We start from the raw sequence: 18,625 nt of genomic DNA on the forward strand, positions 1-18,625 counted from the left end.
TCGCGATCGCAATGGATGATATGCATAGCATCGGGATCGGTCATACCTTCATATGACTTGCATCTAACTAGGATTGGAATCGCGAAATCTTTGTCGGAGCAGTACCATGCATCCTGAATGGAACAGACCACGAGCTACCTGAACCATATTGCAAACACACTCTACATTGTCATGGACGGTTAGCGACTAGAAAAATTCTCGAACTCTCTCACTCTATCCATAATATCCCTCACCTTGCCACCTATTGCTTCTTCCAATCATCCATCCGTCCATTGACATACACACTCAAATTCACATGTCTGCTACAGTACTCCTACTAGTACCTACTACCCCTTTTAGTTCCAACCGGTGAACCTAACTCTGCAACCTCCTGTACTGCTAAAGCTATTACTTACTTGCTCTAGTCGCGTCGATCGATCGATCAATCAATCAACCTTAGTTTCTTTTCCGTCCTTTCTTTTTCTTTTCTTATTTCATTTTTGATAAAGTGGGAGAAGAAGTGGCCAACCCCTTAGTTTTTGACCTCTTGGTTACCTACCTATACCTACCTACTACTTTCGCTTTGGTTTGATCGCCCCCCTCCCCCAAATCCATCATCAGCCTTATGGTTCAGCCACGGCGTCAGGTACCCTACCTAGTCCCTTGGCCCTCTCAACCAATGGTTCTGGCCCGTGTCAGCCATACCGAACGCCATCCAGTCAGCCAAGTATGCTGGATGATGGGGTGGCGTTGGGGTGGATTGGCATTTGGAATAGGTAGGAATAATACCCTCCGTGTGTGCGTGTGTGTGTCACCTGCCCTCCCCCTTCCCCCCACCCTCTCTTTCGTATGCTTCCGTTGCTTGGTGGGAAACCTTCTTTTCTTTCTTCTCAGGGTAGAGTAGTGTTGTGTAAGTTGTGTAAGTAGTTTAGGATATGAGCCTTTTGTCGCGTTACATGTTGGCGGGGCTTAGCTTGGTTACATCTTGTGCTCCTTCCTTCATGGGATTAGTATAGTACATGAGATGGTTGTTAGGGGTATGGATGTGGATGTGGATGGGTTGTCTGTGCGGGACGGTTGATATTTACACACTACTTAGTGCTTGACTGTGTAGCTTGGGGGCGGATGGCTGTCAAAGCTTGCTGCTTCTTTTACTTCTTTGGGGTAGTATAGTTACTTGGGGTATGGGGTTATGTACAACTCTGGTGGGGGGTGTGCTTTGCTGGTAGAGTGTAACTTGTGTAGTTGGTTGTTGTTCTTTTGATGGGAGGGTGGGTATATTTGGATGGCAATTGATGTGAGTTGAGGTATGAAACGGAGGACGGAGTATCTAGATAACAGTGACACACTCTCTATCTATCTACTACTTACCTGCTCCCTCCCCATAGTTATTGTAGATAGAACTGACTATACCCTCTGTTAAGTTACATTGTACTTCCCGGTAATTACCACCTCCTGTCGAGTGACCAAAACCCAGCAATTCGGTAAGCTCGTATTTATTGTAGGGACCAGTATTAATAGTATACTAGTATACTATGTATGCAAGTATTCTTCTCAGGAACAATAAGGAGAATAAAAGATAAAAAAATGATCGATTGGGCACACCGAATAAATTGATCCATTGGGCATCAAGCATGGACAGCGCGACCGTTCGAACATTCCACATTGATTCCACGCAAGGGGAAATTCATTCATCGTCGCAGGAGCAGTAGTAGTCAAGATTTGTAAAAGCAGAAGACTAAGGTTGGGTTTGCTTACTTTTTGTCCTTACGGATCAATAAAGCCAAGTAAAACGGACTAGTCCTGTCACTATCTACGCCACAATGGGATTATTTATCAGCAAATCGATTTAGAATAGCGCGTGGTGTGGTACATTAATAGAGTTACCAGTTGCTAGTAGTGGTTCTCTCCTCCTCTATCTGTGCACATCTCTATCTATATTCCAAAGCAGTAGTTTGTTATTACATGGTGGAAAAGGGCTATTACCCGAAACGGGATCAATATCATCTAGAGTCACATGTAATGTATGTATTGCTACCTGACCGGAGATTTTGTTTCATGGAACCCAACTCAAGTTTATCAATGAACCATGGAACAATAGTCTCCCCTTGGGGGATGGAGATGAAATTCAATTGAGTTTCCTACCTGTGATGGTATGGTGTGTATTTCCTTTTTTGGTTGGGTGGTTGATCTTCTGGTTCTTCTTCTTCTTCTTTTCCTTCTTCCTCTGACCCTATGTATAGATAGCAGTGTGTGCAGCCACTAGGTTATGAAATACTGCTCGCTTACCTACGGAGTGTAAGTACGTATTGTATAGCGAGAATAATACTACTAATAACAATAATGATAATAGGATCCTATTAAATCTGCTTCTTTAAGCGATAGGGTACTCTACTAACGATCATGTAAGTCACCAAGTAAGTCATCAGTAGATCTCCCCAACTCGTCTACCGACTTACATAAAGTATCTTGTCTGCCTGTCACTCACCCACTGATCTACAAAGTAAGTATCGAGAAGATCACGCACATACCGGTCGCCAAGCGCACGCCATACTTTACTTAATCATCATGGAGGCAAATACCTATGAGTCGGTACTTTTTAAGCATATCCCGAATCCCGAATCTACATAAATAGTAAGTACCACTTACAGTGGTTAGTTAGTTATCCGCATTTGGTAAAATGTCTCACCTGCTTACTCTTCGACCATCTCAGCACGGGCACAAGGAGTGGTTTAACACTACGCTAGTTTACAAAAGTAATCAATTAGATAGAAAGGAAAAGAATGATCTTTGATCCCATCCATCCTTCAACACGTAATGATAAAGTCATCGCATCGATCGATCGAATCAATCACTCAATCAATCTTATTCCCAAATGACAACCAGTAGATCGATCCCGCTTCCGTTCGAACCGACAGACAGGTAGACAGACAGACAGACGGGAAGGAAAGGAAAAGAAAGAAGTAAAGTTCCACTACTAGTTCAAGTTAAGTATATTTGCCACCCTCGCTCTAACACATCCCTGCACCTTCACCCCCTCCCTCCCTTCCTCCCCCTCCATCATTTTTCTCCTCTGCCGTCCGACACGGCAGAGAGCGGGAGTGCGTGACCTCTTCTGATTCGATCGGAACCATGGATCACACAGCCTCACACGCCTTATCATGAACTTCATAGGATATTAATTAATAGAGCAAAAAAATAGTGGCAGCACACTACCATAGTAAGTAGTAGGAGTGGCTTACTTCATTGTTCATCTAGTGGGCTGATGACTTTTTTAACTCTCCGCGGGGATGGTAATGGTGGTTAGTTAATTTGGATGATTGACATTTGACTGGGGAATCCATGTTCATGCATGGCGGCGCTTGTTTCCCATCGCTTGTTCGCCTCATTCATCTGGGCTTTTGTGGCTTCAATTGCCGGAGATGCCACCAGGTGAGTTTCATAAAGTGATGAAGGTACGTTAGTAGTCTGTTGTTGTCGCTGGCGAATTGTGTTGGATGATGTTGTTTTGAGATTTTACGTATTTCGTCCTACTGGGCTTTCAATCTCTTTCTGAGTTTAAACAAAAGTACTACCTACCTAGTAGTCTACTCGGTTGTGGTCTGTGAGTTATCTCATTTATTACTTATTATGGTTACATTCTCGATTGCTGAAGTTTATTCTTCATCCGTTTTAATATACAGAGTAGCTGGTAATTGGTCCATAGCTGACATCGTAATCCCGCTCTACGATAAAACCATAACACTAAAATTGAATAACATAACCAGCTCTGTAAACTCCGTAAAGCGCTTACCAGCTTCTATACATCGCCAGTACATATAATCATACAACTATACCTAACCACCGATATACCCGAACCCGACAAAAAGAGGAGACATCCACCTCCCTCAACGCCACCGACCCCATTCTTTCCTTCTCTCCATCATCCCAGACATCCATTATACATTAGTAGTTAGTAGATAAAAAGTAGATACTTTAGTAAGTTCTACTACTCCATGATAATCCACCATATCCACAAGCATTGGACCACTTCCTCTTCAATTCTTGATTGACGTAAGCCATCATTTCTTCAATCAACCAGTAATAACCCCCCTTTTCCCCTCCGGAGATTATATGCGGATATACCCTTAAGAAATCTCGACTTGGCGGGTTGCGAACGAACTAACTTACACCCACACCTTCGCATCCACATTCCCTTATGGCCCGTGTCCATCGGATTGTTCATCCGTGCCGTTTTTTCTTTTCCCCTCCCCTCTAATCCCCTGTTTGTTTCCTGACTGGGCTGGGCTGAGCGGGTAAGGTAGGTTGTTCCAGATTCCGGATTTAGAACCCACTGGATGAGAGCGATGGATGGATCTTAGGAGTTTGGGTGGTGGTTGGTTTCTTGGTTCGTGGTATGTTTACTACCCGGGTTGTGGGAGGATGGGGGGATGGCTGTGTAACTACTATTCTCCTGTGTGTGTGTGTGTGTGTGTGTGTGTGTGTTGTTTGAAAGACTGTACTACTACTACTAACATCAACTAGTAACCATTTATTCTTCCTTTCTCTGTTTCTTTTTGATCGATTAGTATTCAATTCTCTCGGAATATCACCCACGAATAACGAACAACTTTAACAACAATTCTTCAGTCATTTCTGCAAGGTATGTAGTCATGTCTGTCTGTCTGTCTACCCCTTTGTTATCTGTCATGTATGTATAAAGGTTCTTTTTGATCTTCTTCATTTCGTCAGGACCAATATGCAATGAACATACCGAATGCGGACATGATTCCCTTTGTTATGTACTATGGGGTGTAGTAGTAGTAGTTGATGTAAGCAAGCATGTATGTTGTCATGCAGCACGACATGACTTAGTGGACTGAAGGATTGTTAGCCGCGCAAGAAGCTTCCGCGAATAAGATCGCTTCGTCGAGTAGTACTACATAGTTGGACTGTGTGGTAGGAGCTTAGAGACGGGTTGTATTGTAGGTGTGTGTGTGTGTGTGTGTGTGTGTGCCTTGCTGCTTGCTGCTGGCAGTTCTTCATGTTGTTCTATCTCTTTTGGTAGGTTGTTGTGTGGTAGTATGATTTCATGATATTCTGTTGGGTTTGGGGTTTGCTATTGTTGTGGGCTTCTATTTGGTTTTTCGTGTGTTTATTATACCTTTACTACTATGGCGGTAGTCCAAGTTCATGGGTGACTTGGGATGAAGTTATATATATTCTACGATTCAAATGCAGTTTTCTCTAACAGAAGATCGCCTCCAGCACAAATCTAAACCTGTTGCTCAATACGACCATGATAGAAGTTCTCAAGTCTCCTGACAATCACTATCCAATCAGTCTAGTATCATCATGGCAGTGACAGACAGATAAGCGACAACATGACAGGGGGAGAATGGGCCCCGCGATAAGGGAAGGACTGGAGTCCAAAACATACTAAAGCAGCCACAATATACACCTCATTGAAGATCTCTGGATCACGACTGGTCAAAAGTAAAGGATTTATTAGTACTTACTGCTTGTCATCTCATGCATGCTGTCTACACCGACTGAGTCAGTGGCAGGACTAACTATTGACTTAGTTTATCATCGGACAGAGAATGCATTGCATCACGTCGCATTGCATCTGCGGGATTGACTCTTGAGTAATTGTTGATACATAGTAGCATAACATCATCTCATCTACTGGTGTTGTATTGTGTGGGTTGTGCTGTGCTATGCTGCTTCGCGTCTAGACCGACCCCGTCCATGACGTTAGTCAAAGTAGTATTACTACTTAGTAGTTACCCCAAATCTCAAAGCAGAAATGCGGCAATGCGCAATGCGCAATGCACCTGCGCATGCTGGTGGGGAAAGCCGAAAACTAGTGACTGTGTAAGCAGCGCAGCAATTGAAAAAAAGAAGAAAGGAACTCCTGAATGTTATGATGTAATCTGGGGACTGGCCGTCTTCGTGAAACCACCAGCGATTGGTGCATATGTGGCGGGTCTATCTTCCTTCCCCTTGACTCGGAGCAGTCGTCCAACGAATCAGAGCGGGCGTTGTCATGAATTCTATCGCACGACACTCTGCTTAAACCGAACCTATCATTTCCACTCCTGGTAACCAGGGTACTATACCCGTAGCAATCGTCAGTTCTGAAATTCCTCCAGATGGCAGGCATGAACTGTCAGCCCCCCCTCCTCTCCCTCCCCCCGGTACCCCTGAGACGCATGACGTAACTTGTGCTTCTTGTCTTCGAAAGAGGAAACAGATTTCTATGTTTTGGTGGTTTCGTCTGACCATGGTCGGCATGTAGATTAGGAGTCCAATGCGTTCATGGACGAGCTCCGTATGGTCGGTGCCTTAGTAACTCTTCCGCCTTCCTTTTCTCGTCAGGTGTCTCCCCAATTACTATTGGCTGAGTATTATTGTGTGTAAGGAGTGTGCTAGCCCAGCTGACTAAGGCTAAATACGGGAGTGTCACTTTCGCATTCCCCAGGCCAACGACACGGCTGTTTGGGTAATAAGGTTCTGAGGAACTCCGTCCGATGTGACCCGGGGACCGACATCCCATGTTTCTGATTGGCGGGACATCATCCCAAGCAATCGGCGCCGGTCTAGCCCTACATCCCTTTACATTTCTCATACAATCCCTGTACACAGTATGATACAGTATCAGCCGTCGATGCTCGATCAAAGTGTAGAGTCCAATAGCTCTGGTCGGTGAGAAGAATGATATTCTCTGAGACGTAAATCTGCCCAAGTATTAGTTTTATTTTCTTCTGTTGACCTGCAGCATCAAGCAGTGTGAAACCAAACCTTGTGCGTCTGTGCTTGGCGCAGGTTTTTGTGTCATAAGTGGCCATATCCATGGTTGGCGGGTGCTTCATGGTTCGATACTCCCCAGTAAGACCCCGTGCACGACAGAATAAGCTCCCGGCCCAGCTTTCGACTCCATTTCGACTCCATAACTGTCGCTAAGGAAGTCGGGATGTTTCACTTCCAAGCACGCATTGATAGGTTTTACCCACCGCGCTCCTTTTTCTCCATATACATGCGTCCTCCACTGTCCAAGGCCAGTTAGTCAGTCAGTCAGTCAGTCAGCCTGGAACCCAGCTGCCCGCAGTTATGTGTGTGATCCATCTCATCTGCTCCCTCATCCCATTCCTTTTTTGACTTCCATGTCCCATGTCGGTATGGGATAATGTGAGACCAATCGCAGATGGTATATACTGATTTCAGTAAAGATGCGTTGTCAGAATAGATAGTTAGGCTGTGGAAGGAGCGCTACTACCCTACCCAGGACGCAGACACCGTCAATCATATAATGACGCTGGTGCCATGTGATAACGCTTGCAGATCAATAGGCTGAATTGGTCTGGCCGAATGCCTACTTCGGCAATAGTCCGCTTTTTTTCTTTTCTCTTAAATTAAATGTCAATTTGGCGGCTCCACTCAATGTGGACGAATTGGGGTAGGAAGGTGGAAAAACCAAAGGATGCTTCTAGATACCTCTTTTCTCTTAGACCCGCGACCGGGTACTCGCGAGGCTGGGAGTGACCGGGCATAGTAGCAGAAGCAGTAGCAGCAGCAGCTCCCTCGCGTATGTACAGGAAAGAGGGGAAGGAGATAACCCTTCCTCCAAAACCGGGATTAGTGTTGTTGTGAGCTGTTGCTGTTGTTGTTGTTGTTGTTGTTGTCCTCCGCTACCGGCCTCGGGAATGTTCCATTTCTTTCCCTTTTCCATTTCTTTCCATGAAGAGAAAGGTGTATGTTGTCGGCAAAGTGTATTATGAAGTGTCGTAGTTGTTGAGGTGAGTATTCGGTACGCTGTGCATAATAACCGCGGTTCACAGCCGCGCCATAGATACTTAAAGAGGATATAGGTAACTAAGTAACCTAACTGAGTAGGGAGAGAAGGTATGTACTTTTACACGCACGTCCAACTCAAAAGAACCACTACTGCCACATCTGTATGGATGCCTGAGTTACCATTGGCTTGGGATGGGCTTACAGACTTGTGGCTGATCGTTGACTGCTAAGGTATCGCCCATGAAGTGTCCCAGGTACTATGTAGGGCTGGGCATAGCCCACGGCGCACGGCAAGTCAATGACTTTTTTCTGCATTCTCATGGGGCTGTCAGTGCACTGCTCTTACTGCGTTCTGTTTCTTGGGAGGATGACGTAGGACCCGAGTTTAGTAAATGTGCCTGTTCATTGGAAAATCGGAAATCGGCTCGAACCCACTTCATTGGCGTCTTGGCCCCGGTTCCATTGTATGGACTGACACCGTATCGTGGTCGCTTCGGTGTTAATGATCGGTGCAGGTGGTTGGCCTCTACACCTATTTGTGTATTATTGGTCTTGGGGACTACTATACCGGCTAGAGTCCAGACTGCACTGGTTTCACAAGGCAGGATAACCGAGCAGAGGAGATAAGATGATCCGAACGGTTGGAATGTTGAGGAACAGGTTATTATGACTGTCGGGGATTTATTGAAATGTGGCAGAAATGGTTGGGAGCCCTATACTACCTTTGCTGGCTATCCAGTAGTGCTTATAACAACTAGTAAGTAGTTCTGGTGTAGTTATTGCTGTTGGTATAATACAGAAACCGTAAAGTACAGCTGTAAATGCGAGTGGTAATATACAGTTGTAATACGACGGAATATTACTATTTACCGGATCCACACCACCCCTCACACCCTCCCCACTGATCCTGGGTCTCTCTGGTTGAGTCCGACCCAGAAAATCATCTCGGAGACTGACCCAGAGATTAATCTACTTTTCCAAAAAGTATATTTATGAAAAAAATAGAAAATAGAAAAAAAAAAAGGAAAAAAGGAAAATAGAAAAGTGGATTAAATAGAGGAAAAGAATAGCAGGTACCGACAGAGAAAGAAAGAGAAAGCACCGAAAGGGACAGAAGAGTTTCTGGAAGGTTTCCTTCATACCTACCTCATTTGCGCTTTTTTATCACTCAACCAACCGTTATTATTGCACGTCACCACGCCTCCCATGTGGTGCCTTTTTCTCTTCTTTTATTAATAACTATCACATTCTTTCCACAAATCCTCCGATCCCAGAAAAGAAAAGGAAAAAAGAAATCTCTTGTTAAATCTTTTCGGATTGCTTTGCTCCCTCTTAGTTGAGAGGTACTCGGCTTCATCCTCTCAGCGTCCATATCCACCCTTCATCCGAACTATTATTGGGGGCTTGTCTTACCGTCTAGTTCCAGCAGACTCCCCCAACATTCATCATCACCTTCCTCTTTCCACTCTCTCTCCTCCCCTCCTTTGGGCCCTCAAGTACTACTTCCCCTTCCTCTTCCTCTTTCTTTTTCTTTTTTTACCCTTTTATCGCCTCCCCGCTATTCCTGTACATTTTTATACGGCATACGTATCTTCTTTCTCGCCTGTCGCTTCCTCTCCTCTCCTCTTCTTCTTCTCTCTCTCCTCTTTCTCCTTCTCTCTTCCTCTCTCCCTTTGCAGTCGTCCTCATTCTCCCACCGCCGCCTCTCATATGATCTCTGAGTAAGGGGGCGCATCCGCTATAAACCCAATACCTGCCAAAACCCGCTCTCGTCTTCGAATACCACTCGGACCTCTTCCCCAAATTATTCCCACCCCCTCCTCTCTTTGTCTCCGCTCCTCGCGATCCTCGATATCACCTTGAAGCCGCCCACTTTGTGGTCGCAATCCCTGCGATCGCTACCATCCCCCCCCCCCGATAGACCGTGATTGGGATGTAACACTTGAGCCGTCTCCACCGCATTTCAGAATTACATGCTTCTTTTTTCACACTCATAAAATAACGGATCGGGAAACGTATACATACATACAACCACCGCCCTTCCCTCCCCTCTCCGAATAACTTCGAGGCCCGGATCGAATAGCGCTTGGCGATCCGAATGCCACCTTCACCCGCTAACGCCTTCTTGTTATCTCCTGGATTCCACGTCTCTCCATAAATCATCAAGCGCCGTTGAATACCACAACGGAATAAGCAATTTACTACCTCCGACCGTGTCGATGATGTTCCGCAACAGGTACGTCGCTATACTCAAAACCGATGCTGCGTTTTGCCGACGAGTCGCCCGCCATTCTCAAGCTAACCGGACTACCACCCTTGCAGAAAGAATTCTCAAAAGCCAGACGACGAGCTCATCCAGAGATTCCAAAAAACCTTCTCAGACGTTGTTCCCCCAGTCACTCACCGCAATGCCACGCGCTTCGGTCAGATGCCCATTGGACCTATCACTCCAGCTAGGTAAATACGCCTTTTTTCATTCTTTCAGTATCTGCCTCAATTTATTTCTCTCTCTCTCATCCTTGTGTTGGTTATTTTGGAGCTCGGAGAAATCTTTGGGCGAAAGCTAACATGATATTTCTGCGCCAGGTTGAGTATGAACAACGATATGAAGCTCAATGATCCTACACCCCGCGCCACGGAAGATATGCGTTTTGCAGCGCCTTTTGTCGATCCGAATGCTGTCTCTTATGTAAACCCACTACAGCCACATGGCTACTATACTCCCAACTCAGGTGGTCTGGGTGCAGTATACCACAGCCAAGCAGGAGATTTGCATACCCCTGGCATGGGTTTGAGCATGATTACTCCGCTCTCTCTTCCGCAGCAGATCTCCGCGGCGACCATCAACCCCGGCACTGCAGCCTTGGGCCTCGATCACTTTGACCAGCAGTACATCCCGCCACACTTCCACAACCCCCAACCGTTTGCTCAGCAGCCAGCATTTGCGCCCGGTGCTTTCGTTCAGAGTGATGCAGCTTACGATGCCATGGACGAATCTGTCGAAGAACTCTCTCTAAATGATGTGGATATGCAGGGTAATGCGTCTTCTCACTACGTTACGTCAACAATTCAGGACGATCAAGCGAGTATGCACAACCCAGGTGAAACGTGAGCGCTCCACCCTTTTCATCATGTTTGTTCAATCGCTAACCGTGCTGGACGCTACAGGTTTCGCTATCATGTCACTTTGCGCGCTCCCACGGCCATGATCAACCATCAAGCCGAGATCCCAGTCACATATCTAAATAAAGGCCAGGCATACTCAGTTTCCGTGATTGACTCTACTCCGCCGCCCATGACCACGCAACCGATCAAATACCGTACCTTCATCCGTGTGTCTTTCCAAGAAGATGAGCAGAGGGCAAAGCCGGCTGCTTGTTGGCAGTTATGGAAGGAAGGTCGGGGTTCCAATGAAGCGCATCAACGAGGCGGAAAGCTCCAAGCAGTGGAATATGTCGACCCCATACAAGGCGGCATCGAAGACACAAAGAACCGGCAAATTCAGCTCGAGAGCTCATCGTTCGATGGTTTCTGCGTCACCTGGACACTCAACCCGTCAACCGGAGTTTCGGAGTGCTCGATTCCGGTTCGATTCAACTTCTTGTCGACGGACTTTAGCCATTCTAAGGGTGTGAAGGGTATTCCGGTCAGATTGTGTGCAAAGACAGAGATGGTCTCTCCTGACGATTCGAGCTCAACTTCAGGCAAAGAATCGGAGGTGTGCTACTGCAAGGTCAAGCTTTTCCGCGACCATGGTGCTGAGCGGAAGCTGTCCAACGACGTCGCTCATGTCAAGAAGACCATTGAGAAACTTCGACAACAGATTGCTCAAGCCGAGATGGGCGCCGGTAACTACGGGAAGCGCAAGCGTAGCAATGGCTCCATTGCTCTTAAGGGTGCTGACCCGCGCCCGGCCAAGATTACCAAGCACAAACGGACATGGTCTATGGGCTCGCAGGACGGCCCTGGCAAGATGTCTTTGGAGGACGATCTCCACGCAAAGCTCGCGTTGATGCAAGACATGTTCACGTCAACGCGACCGGTAAGCATTCTGGGATTGCGGGGCGAGGAGCAAGACGACCCGGACTTATTCCCTGTCATGCTCCCCGAGTCGCGGGAATTCCTCAAACGGGAGAACAGCCGTGGATCCCGCTTCAGTATTGATGGCGCATCTCTGCATGCCGTTTCGCCCACCAGCAGTAACATCTCAATAAACTCGCCATGCCACCCGACCAACCTCCAGTCGAACATGTTCTATGACTCGGCGTACCATGGATCCCTGAGCACGTCTCGAGAGAACTCGCGCCCGTGCTCTGAAGTCCTGGGCGACAAGGTCACACTAAAGCATCCCGTCAAGGTACCGAAAGTGGCTTCGACTGACGGTAGCGCGCCCATGGGATTCATAGAGGCGGTAGACATTGACCCAACTTACCGACCCCCCGCGGAGCGTCCAGTAAAGCCAAGTAAGTCGAAGCTTGTAACCATTAAAAGATACGCGAACTGACCCATTCCTAGTCGCGTGCTTCTACGTACGATTCCCACGCAACGATCAGCGTTCGGATGACTATTACCGAGCGGTCTATTTGACTGAACGGACGGTTCGCGATCTAATGGAGAAGATCTCCATGAAGCAGCGCATCGATCCTCAGCGCATTGTACGAGTCCTCCACGTCAAGCAAAATGGCCTAAAAATAATGGTAGATGATGATGTCGTTCGCGAGCTCCCAGACGGCCAAGACATGGTTGTCGAAATTTCCGAGGCGTCATCATTTGAGACCGCAGCAGCTACGGGATCGGGAAACATTAGTCCTGCCGTTGAGGTCAAATTGAGCTACTAATCCTGCCGCTCGGCAAATCACGACGCTCTTTTCGTCCTTCGTCACTCGTAAATTTCACTTCGTCTAACCTTTTTGTCTCAACCCTCAACAGGGGGCTTCTTTCTTTCGGTACGGATTTCAGTCATTTCAGTCTTTTCGGCGCCTGGTGCGTGGCATGAGGTACGCTTGTTCGCATACATTACTCAAGTGCATGCCTCATATTCGGAGTTTGGGATTGCTTGCATCAATCTACGGGGCGTTCGTTGGATAGGGAATAATACACGAGTTCCCGAGCAATGATACCCTGTCGCCATATACGTGCTTTGTTTGTTGTCTTTTATCTTTGTGTGTTATATCATTGACGATATCCTAAACTTTTCCTTGTCGGCAACGTCGTCTGGGTTTGGGGATACACGGCCCCGGCAATGGATCGATTTCTCTTGATGATATTATCTGGTTTGTAATTTCGAGGATCTGGTTGAGGTACGAGGAACACGATAGATACCCTGTCCATTCTTGTCGGAATTACTTCACTGCTGCTGTTGCGTTTCTTTATTTTCTTTTCACACCGGCATACCGAGATGGTTTCACTATTTCTCCCCTCTTGGATGGTCTGGGTGTTTCCGTTATCGGATGGGCTATGTACTGGCTCCTCCTGTTATGATCCAAGCTTCAGCGTCTACGCAGCACAGAATGATGCCTTGACTTGTTTCGTGTGCGCTGTGATGGGTTCCGCGTGCAGACCTGCCTATACTTCGGACCCATGAAGATGAACGGGTTTGAAGCTGCTATTCATGTTACATCAAAAGCACTAGGTTGGATATACGACAGACCCGTGCAATAGAGAGGTTATAATATCTGGAACAGATTTCCGTCGTATTTCCGTAAGATATCCGAATATATTCCGAGACTCGCCACCCACGTCCTGGAATAGTATAGTACACAGGAACTGAAGATCACCACATGCAACCATGTCACCAGGACTGAATCTCTGAGGACATGAGAGAGCAAAGCACAGACACTGAATGTAATGTCATTGGCGAGGAAAATGGATCCCAGCCAACAATTACATCATAACCGACGCTGGGCTAGACAGTTACGTAGATAGACTACTCTTACTGTGGATATGGAATCAGAGAATAAAATGAACAATAAGGAAGGTGACCCATGGGACTTACTGTGGGCCACCAGTTCTACAAAGTAGTAAGGTAGCCGACAGGCCGCGCTAAAAAGCCACTGGTAGGGCCCTTTTCCTCCTCCGGCAACGCTCGGCGCACAACCGCGGAAAAACACAGCACGTAATATTACTGGCGGATGTCAGATCCGCCCCCCACTGACTCTCGAATGGCTCCGGAATAATCTTTACCGTTCGTTTTGATTTGATTTGAATTTTTTTTTTCTTTCCTTTTCAAGTGGGGAATGGCTTAGTTTTTCTTCTTCTTCTTTTTTTTCTCAGTAAATTGGATGGTAACTATGGTCCCTGCTACTACTAGCTACTGGTAGCTAACATCGTCATTATCTTCTCTTATGTTCCACTAAAATCTCCTCCTCATTCCCGTCATCCCATGGGTATATTCATTGGGGTTATGTGTGTGTGTGTGTGTATCTGCCGAGCATATACCCGTCCCTTTTCTTCTTCTGCTTCGTTTTTTTCTTCCGATGCGTGCCTTTTACCCTTTTTGGGCAGGGTAACGGGGGGAGGTCAGTTCTTTGTTTCGTTGAGAGGGTTCAGTCAGTCATCTGTCGCACATGCTTACCTTTCGCGGCCCTCCTCCACTCCCGGGCACCCCCCCTTGCTACGTAGGCCTTTGCCTTATGCGGAGATGAGTTCCCGATCGGGTATATGGTTGGGTTTTTAGGAACTACTCCGTACATACTCCAGTTTTCTTTGGTATCCATAGATCCATAGATCTATCTACGCTATTGTTTGGGTGTAGATTTGGAGTAGGTAGTAGTAGGCTTACGACGATCGAGTTCGAGGTGAAAGTAAAAGTAGATGGTTTGCTGGATGTGTTGGTATTGTATGTATGTATGTATCGATGGAGGTAATTCCGTATGAATTGTAAAGATGTACGTATGTATGTACGTATGTATGGATGTATTGATCGGAGTACATGGAATTGTTTGCTGCGTAGATAGATAACTAAACTATCTCACTAACTACTTGACTAGCTGGCTTGTGGCTGTCGTGTATATGTAGTATAAGACTGGGCTGGCGCCATGGCGCTGCGGGTGGTGGTTTTGGTGGCTGGCCCCGTCGAGGTGCATACATACTATACTAGTTAGTTTTATGGGAGGTATAGTTGGCGGTATTATCATATTAGATTATTTTCAATATTGATATTGATGGATGAGGGAAATGGGTTTAGGCGCGGGCTTTTACTACTACTTAGAATGGTGTTTTGACATAGATGAAGAAGTAGTTAGATGTGTAGTGGTGATGGTGTTATGCTTTCTTTCATGTTGGTAGTACTACTATCCTGCAAGGGTACCTGAACGGAAGCCACCAATGAACACAGAGCGCAAAAGTAAAAATGGTATCGAGTAGATAAGACAGTAAGTAAGTAGTAAGTGATCACCGAGCGGATTGTACAACGTGGTCTAAGCCAGGGGGTCTGTAGCCATGGGTCTAGACTCGCGGTATGTCTCAACGATAATAAAAAAATTAACTTTTTTTTAGTTTCTGTTTATTGCAAGTGCTATCGGGGGGCTCGGTAACAATTCCACATCAACTTTGTACAAAGTAACTGTGATATGGTTTTAGGCTTATCTAGCCGCCGTTGGGCAATGACGTCTGTGGGAGATAGATTGGTGGTTCTGGCTGATCCATTTCTCCCTTTGCAGAAACCTTGTCCTGAGATCATCGACCAATCGTTTCAGTTGCATTTGGGGGCCTGCCGATCGCGTGGGAGGTGGGGAAAAAAGGGAAGGGAAAAAGGAAGAGAGGCTCTCCGTTTGGCCGACTCGGTGTTTGAGCTTTTCCTTAATATTCTGACCACTTTTTTCTTATTTGCCTCCGCAGTTTCTAATTTGGTTGTGTTTATGGGGTAGGTTCGGGATATGTGTTCTGCAACGGGATTTGAACACAGATGGCGCCATACTGATTATGTTGGAAATTTATCGAAAGAGGTGGAAAAGTGTAGCGCTCCCTCCCTACATGACACCGTTGTTAGCATCTCCCTTTCTTTGTAGTGTTTGTAAGTCAAGGCCAAAAGAAGATGCATCCTCACGCAGTAGTTCGTGAATGAATGCGGATGACAGGTCCAGACTCGGGCCGACTCACGCAGCCGAGCCCAGCCCAGGGCGAGTCACAGTGGCAATCGGGGAAGGGAACAATCAGATGACATCATGGCTCTCAACGCATCGGATCGGGGATCGGACTTGGTACCTTGCAATGTCGTCATAGCTCAAAAGAGTTCCTTGGAAAGGAGCGGCTGGCCATCAGTCGCTTTTTGCTGGCTGGCGCCTCCACGCGGGTCGTGCCGATGTGGGGTCTCTGTCTGTCGCTGTATTTTTCGCTAGTTTTGACACCAGAAACCGTTACTGAATTACGCTTGTCCATTCCATACCAACCATACCGCAGTATTCCATACGGGAAACAACACCCGCAGAGGTGAATTTCCGGCGATGCTGCGGATAGGGGGCCCTAAAATCAACATCACATGGTGCGCAAACACGAACTTTGATGATTCTGAAGGCTGCAGTGTGAACTGTCAATTATATATAGCGGGTATTGTTGGCACGTGTATGTCAGAATAATATCTGGTACTAAGATTGCATGGTCAACTGACCGTTGAGATCGGGTATCATCCATGTCGGATACCTTGCCGGAGTAGGTACAAGATCCTCCACTGGTATAAAAATTTCCCGATCTCAATACGAACATATCTCTGCACGGTGCAGGGATTGCCATCTAGTAGCCGTTAGTATGAGGGTCACGGCAGGATCGATTTGCTTTAAGGTTGCCTTTAAACATGCCTAAAGGGAAGCTCGGAGGGGGGACCGGCTCGAGATCAAGAGCAAATTTTGCCACTGAGATCCCCCATGCTCCAGTTTTCTGTTTCTCGATGGCAGAGACTGATTGGTCGATCTGAGACATCGGTGTTTGATGGCTTGCGGTGTGGCTTATTCGGGGATAACCTCATGTTAGAGCTCCTCGGGATCAAGCTTGGCTGAACTAGTTGGTGGTCAAGAGGGTTTAGGACGACAATCATTGGCCCCTGTGTATCGGGAGACAACTTAATAGAGGTCAGTAATGGTGGGCTCATTGCTTCTCGTGTGGATGGAGGAATTTGAGGGTGGGACCTGGCGTAGTTCGTCTCCGGCTGCCGATGGCTTACCCCGTGTGCATCCATAGAGTGCCGGCTTAGCATGGATCTTCTTTTGACAACTAAATTCCTTTCATGGAGATATTCTAGAAGGATTAGCTTCTATAATTATAACTGAACAAAGGCTCGGAAGTTCAACTCCGAGCCCTTAGCGTAGTGCATAACAGTGAAAACACGTGGATATCAGACCCCATAAACGCCACCATCTTATCAGCGTGATCGAGCCCTATGTGAATTGCTGTGCAGAAACTACCACCATACGCACCTCTATTCCTCCCGTATAGCACCGTTTACCATATTCAACTGCTGGTCGTCGGTGCCTACACTGCTCTTGCCGTATTGGTAATGTCGTCGTCGCACTTTCCAAAACGACACCATTCGCCCCGGCGACACAACCCTGTCAACACACACAACACGTTCGAATTCTTTTCTTCTTTCTCCTCAAATCCTTTTCTTCTTCTACTACTACTTCTTCTCCTCCTTTCTTCTCTCCCAGTCCTCTCCCCAGTCTTCCACCCGTCCTCCTTCCGTCGTTCTCCAGTCTTCCTATCAAGGTTCCATCATCAAGAATCCTAACCATCATCAACTGTTCGTTTATTTCCTGTTCCTTACAACTTGAAGATCTTTGCTTCAGAGCGTTTCCTCAAAATGAACGTAAACTACCTGATCATTCTAGCCATCTGGCTCCTCGCTGGTATCGGCTGCAGTGCTAGTAGGTACTACACTTCAACTGTCTTCTTCATGCTGCTAACGCTCTTAGATGTCGTGGACGATATTGTGCGCGTTTATCATGAGATGACTGAGGCTGCCTTCGCTCGTAAGTACTACTCAGATGGTAGCTGAGAGAACGATCTACTGACCAGGCTTGGACAATAATATAGCTCACCACGCGGTCCTTGTCCCTAAGTCCAACAATCGTCGGCCCAAGCCTAACAAGCCCGAGGGAGTTGGCAAAACTCGTAACGACGGTAAGCCTGGAAGACCTCCTGATAAGAAACTTGAGTACTGATTAGCTCTAGACGTCTTGACCGTGACTATCTGCGAGACGGAGACTCCAGTGGCTCCAACCATCGGAACCCTGTCTCTCCCTACAGTCGTCACCGCGCCTACCCTGATTCCGACTGTTGTCGTGTCTGGTGTGGTTCCAACCATGACTAGTGTTGTCACTGAGGTTTCTTCGGGACTTACTGCCGAAGTGTCTACTGGAAACCCAATCGAGGTTCCTACCGGCCAGTCTCACGTCAACTCTGATACCACTTTTGTGTCAGTTACCAAGTCTCTGGCCACTGGACATTCATCCGTCATGACTGGAATTCAGACTGTGCCTGAAACCACCGTGCCCCATCCTACCTCGTCGGGAACTCATAGTGCTCCCAGTGATGAGAATGATTCTATCATTTCTTCAGTCAGTTCGGGAGAGCAGCATGGAAATCACACAGTCAGCACTGATACCACTGCATCGACTGGCACCCGCACTCATGCGCACCCCTCGTTCCCCACCACCAACGAGGCCAATGACTATGAGGGCATGGCGTCGTCCGCCTTTGCATTGGCCGTTGCCTTGGCATTCAGTCTCGTGCGTATCTGAAGATGTTTCTTTCGCTTACCAGCAGTTCTTTGAAATTCGTTTCCAGCTGAGCTGTGAACGAAGATCTGGTGGTGTTGAACTCAATCTTCTGATGGAGCGTGCTTCTTTCTTTCTCTCGTTTTTCTTCCATTTTAATG

At 46.9% G+C, this 18,625-nt stretch overlaps 3 protein-coding genes across 3 annotated transcripts; all 3 read left to right on the forward strand.

The window, feature by feature from the left end:
- Window positions 1–9,732: 9,732 nt before the first annotated feature.
- Window positions 9,733–12,873, forward strand: BO85DRAFT_223194 (grainyhead-like protein). Its single transcript, XM_025654726.1, has 5 exons — window positions 9,733–9,991; window positions 10,078–10,212; window positions 10,342–10,863; window positions 10,924–12,218; window positions 12,271–12,873. The coding sequence occupies exons 1-5, from the start codon at window positions 9,975–9,977 to the stop codon at window positions 12,591–12,593; spliced, it is 2,292 nt and encodes a 763-aa protein (XP_025518219.1). The 5' UTR covers window positions 9,733–9,974; the 3' UTR covers window positions 12,594–12,873.
- A 2,319-nt stretch (window positions 12,874–15,192) lies between these two features.
- BO85DRAFT_223238 (uncharacterized protein) lies at window positions 15,193–15,771 on the forward strand. Its single transcript, XM_025654727.1, has one exon. The coding sequence runs from the start codon at window positions 15,327–15,329 to the stop codon at window positions 15,621–15,623; it is 297 nt and encodes a 98-aa protein (XP_025518220.1). The 5' UTR covers window positions 15,193–15,326; the 3' UTR covers window positions 15,624–15,771.
- A 1,542-nt stretch (window positions 15,772–17,313) lies between these two features.
- On the forward strand, window positions 17,314–18,557 carry BO85DRAFT_517851 (uncharacterized protein). The gene is made up of 4 exons (XM_025664943.1): window positions 17,314–17,612; window positions 17,661–17,717; window positions 17,782–17,868; window positions 17,920–18,557. The coding sequence occupies exons 1-4, from the start codon at window positions 17,549–17,551 to the stop codon at window positions 18,486–18,488; spliced, it is 777 nt and encodes a 258-aa protein (XP_025518221.1). The 5' UTR covers window positions 17,314–17,548; the 3' UTR covers window positions 18,489–18,557.
- The last annotated feature ends 68 nt before the right edge of the window (window positions 18,558–18,625 follow it).

This window comes from Aspergillus piperis, assembly GCF_003184755.1.
Source record: "Aspergillus piperis CBS 112811 unplaced genomic scaffold BO85scaffold_4, whole genome shotgun sequence".
Classification (NCBI taxonomy): Eukaryota; Fungi; Ascomycota; class Eurotiomycetes; order Eurotiales; family Aspergillaceae; genus Aspergillus; species Aspergillus piperis.

Excerpts from the sequence above, each read along its gene's own strand:
- BO85DRAFT_517851 (XM_025664943.1), top strand. The coding sequence starts at position 17,549 with ATGAACGTAAACTACCTGATCATTCTAGCCATCTGGCTCCTCGCTGGT. Across the intron at positions 17,613-17,660 it reads TGGTATCGGCTGCAGTGCTA|ATGTCGTGGACGATATTGTG; the intron begins GTAGGTACTACA and ends TAACGCTCTTAG. Across the intron at positions 17,718-17,781 it reads GACTGAGGCTGCCTTCGCTC|CTCACCACGCGGTCCTTGTC; the intron begins GTAAGTACTACT and ends ACAATAATATAG.
- BO85DRAFT_223238 (XM_025654727.1), top strand. The coding sequence starts at position 15,327 with ATGGTTTTAGGCTTATCTAGCCGCCGTTGGGCAATGACGTCTGTGGGA.
- BO85DRAFT_223194 (XM_025654726.1), top strand. Across the intron at positions 10,213-10,341 it reads GGACCTATCACTCCAGCTAG|GTTGAGTATGAACAACGATA; the intron begins GTAAATACGCCT and ends TTTCTGCGCCAG. Across the intron at positions 10,864-10,923 it reads ATGCACAACCCAGGTGAAAC|GTTTCGCTATCATGTCACTT; the intron begins GTGAGCGCTCCA and ends TGGACGCTACAG.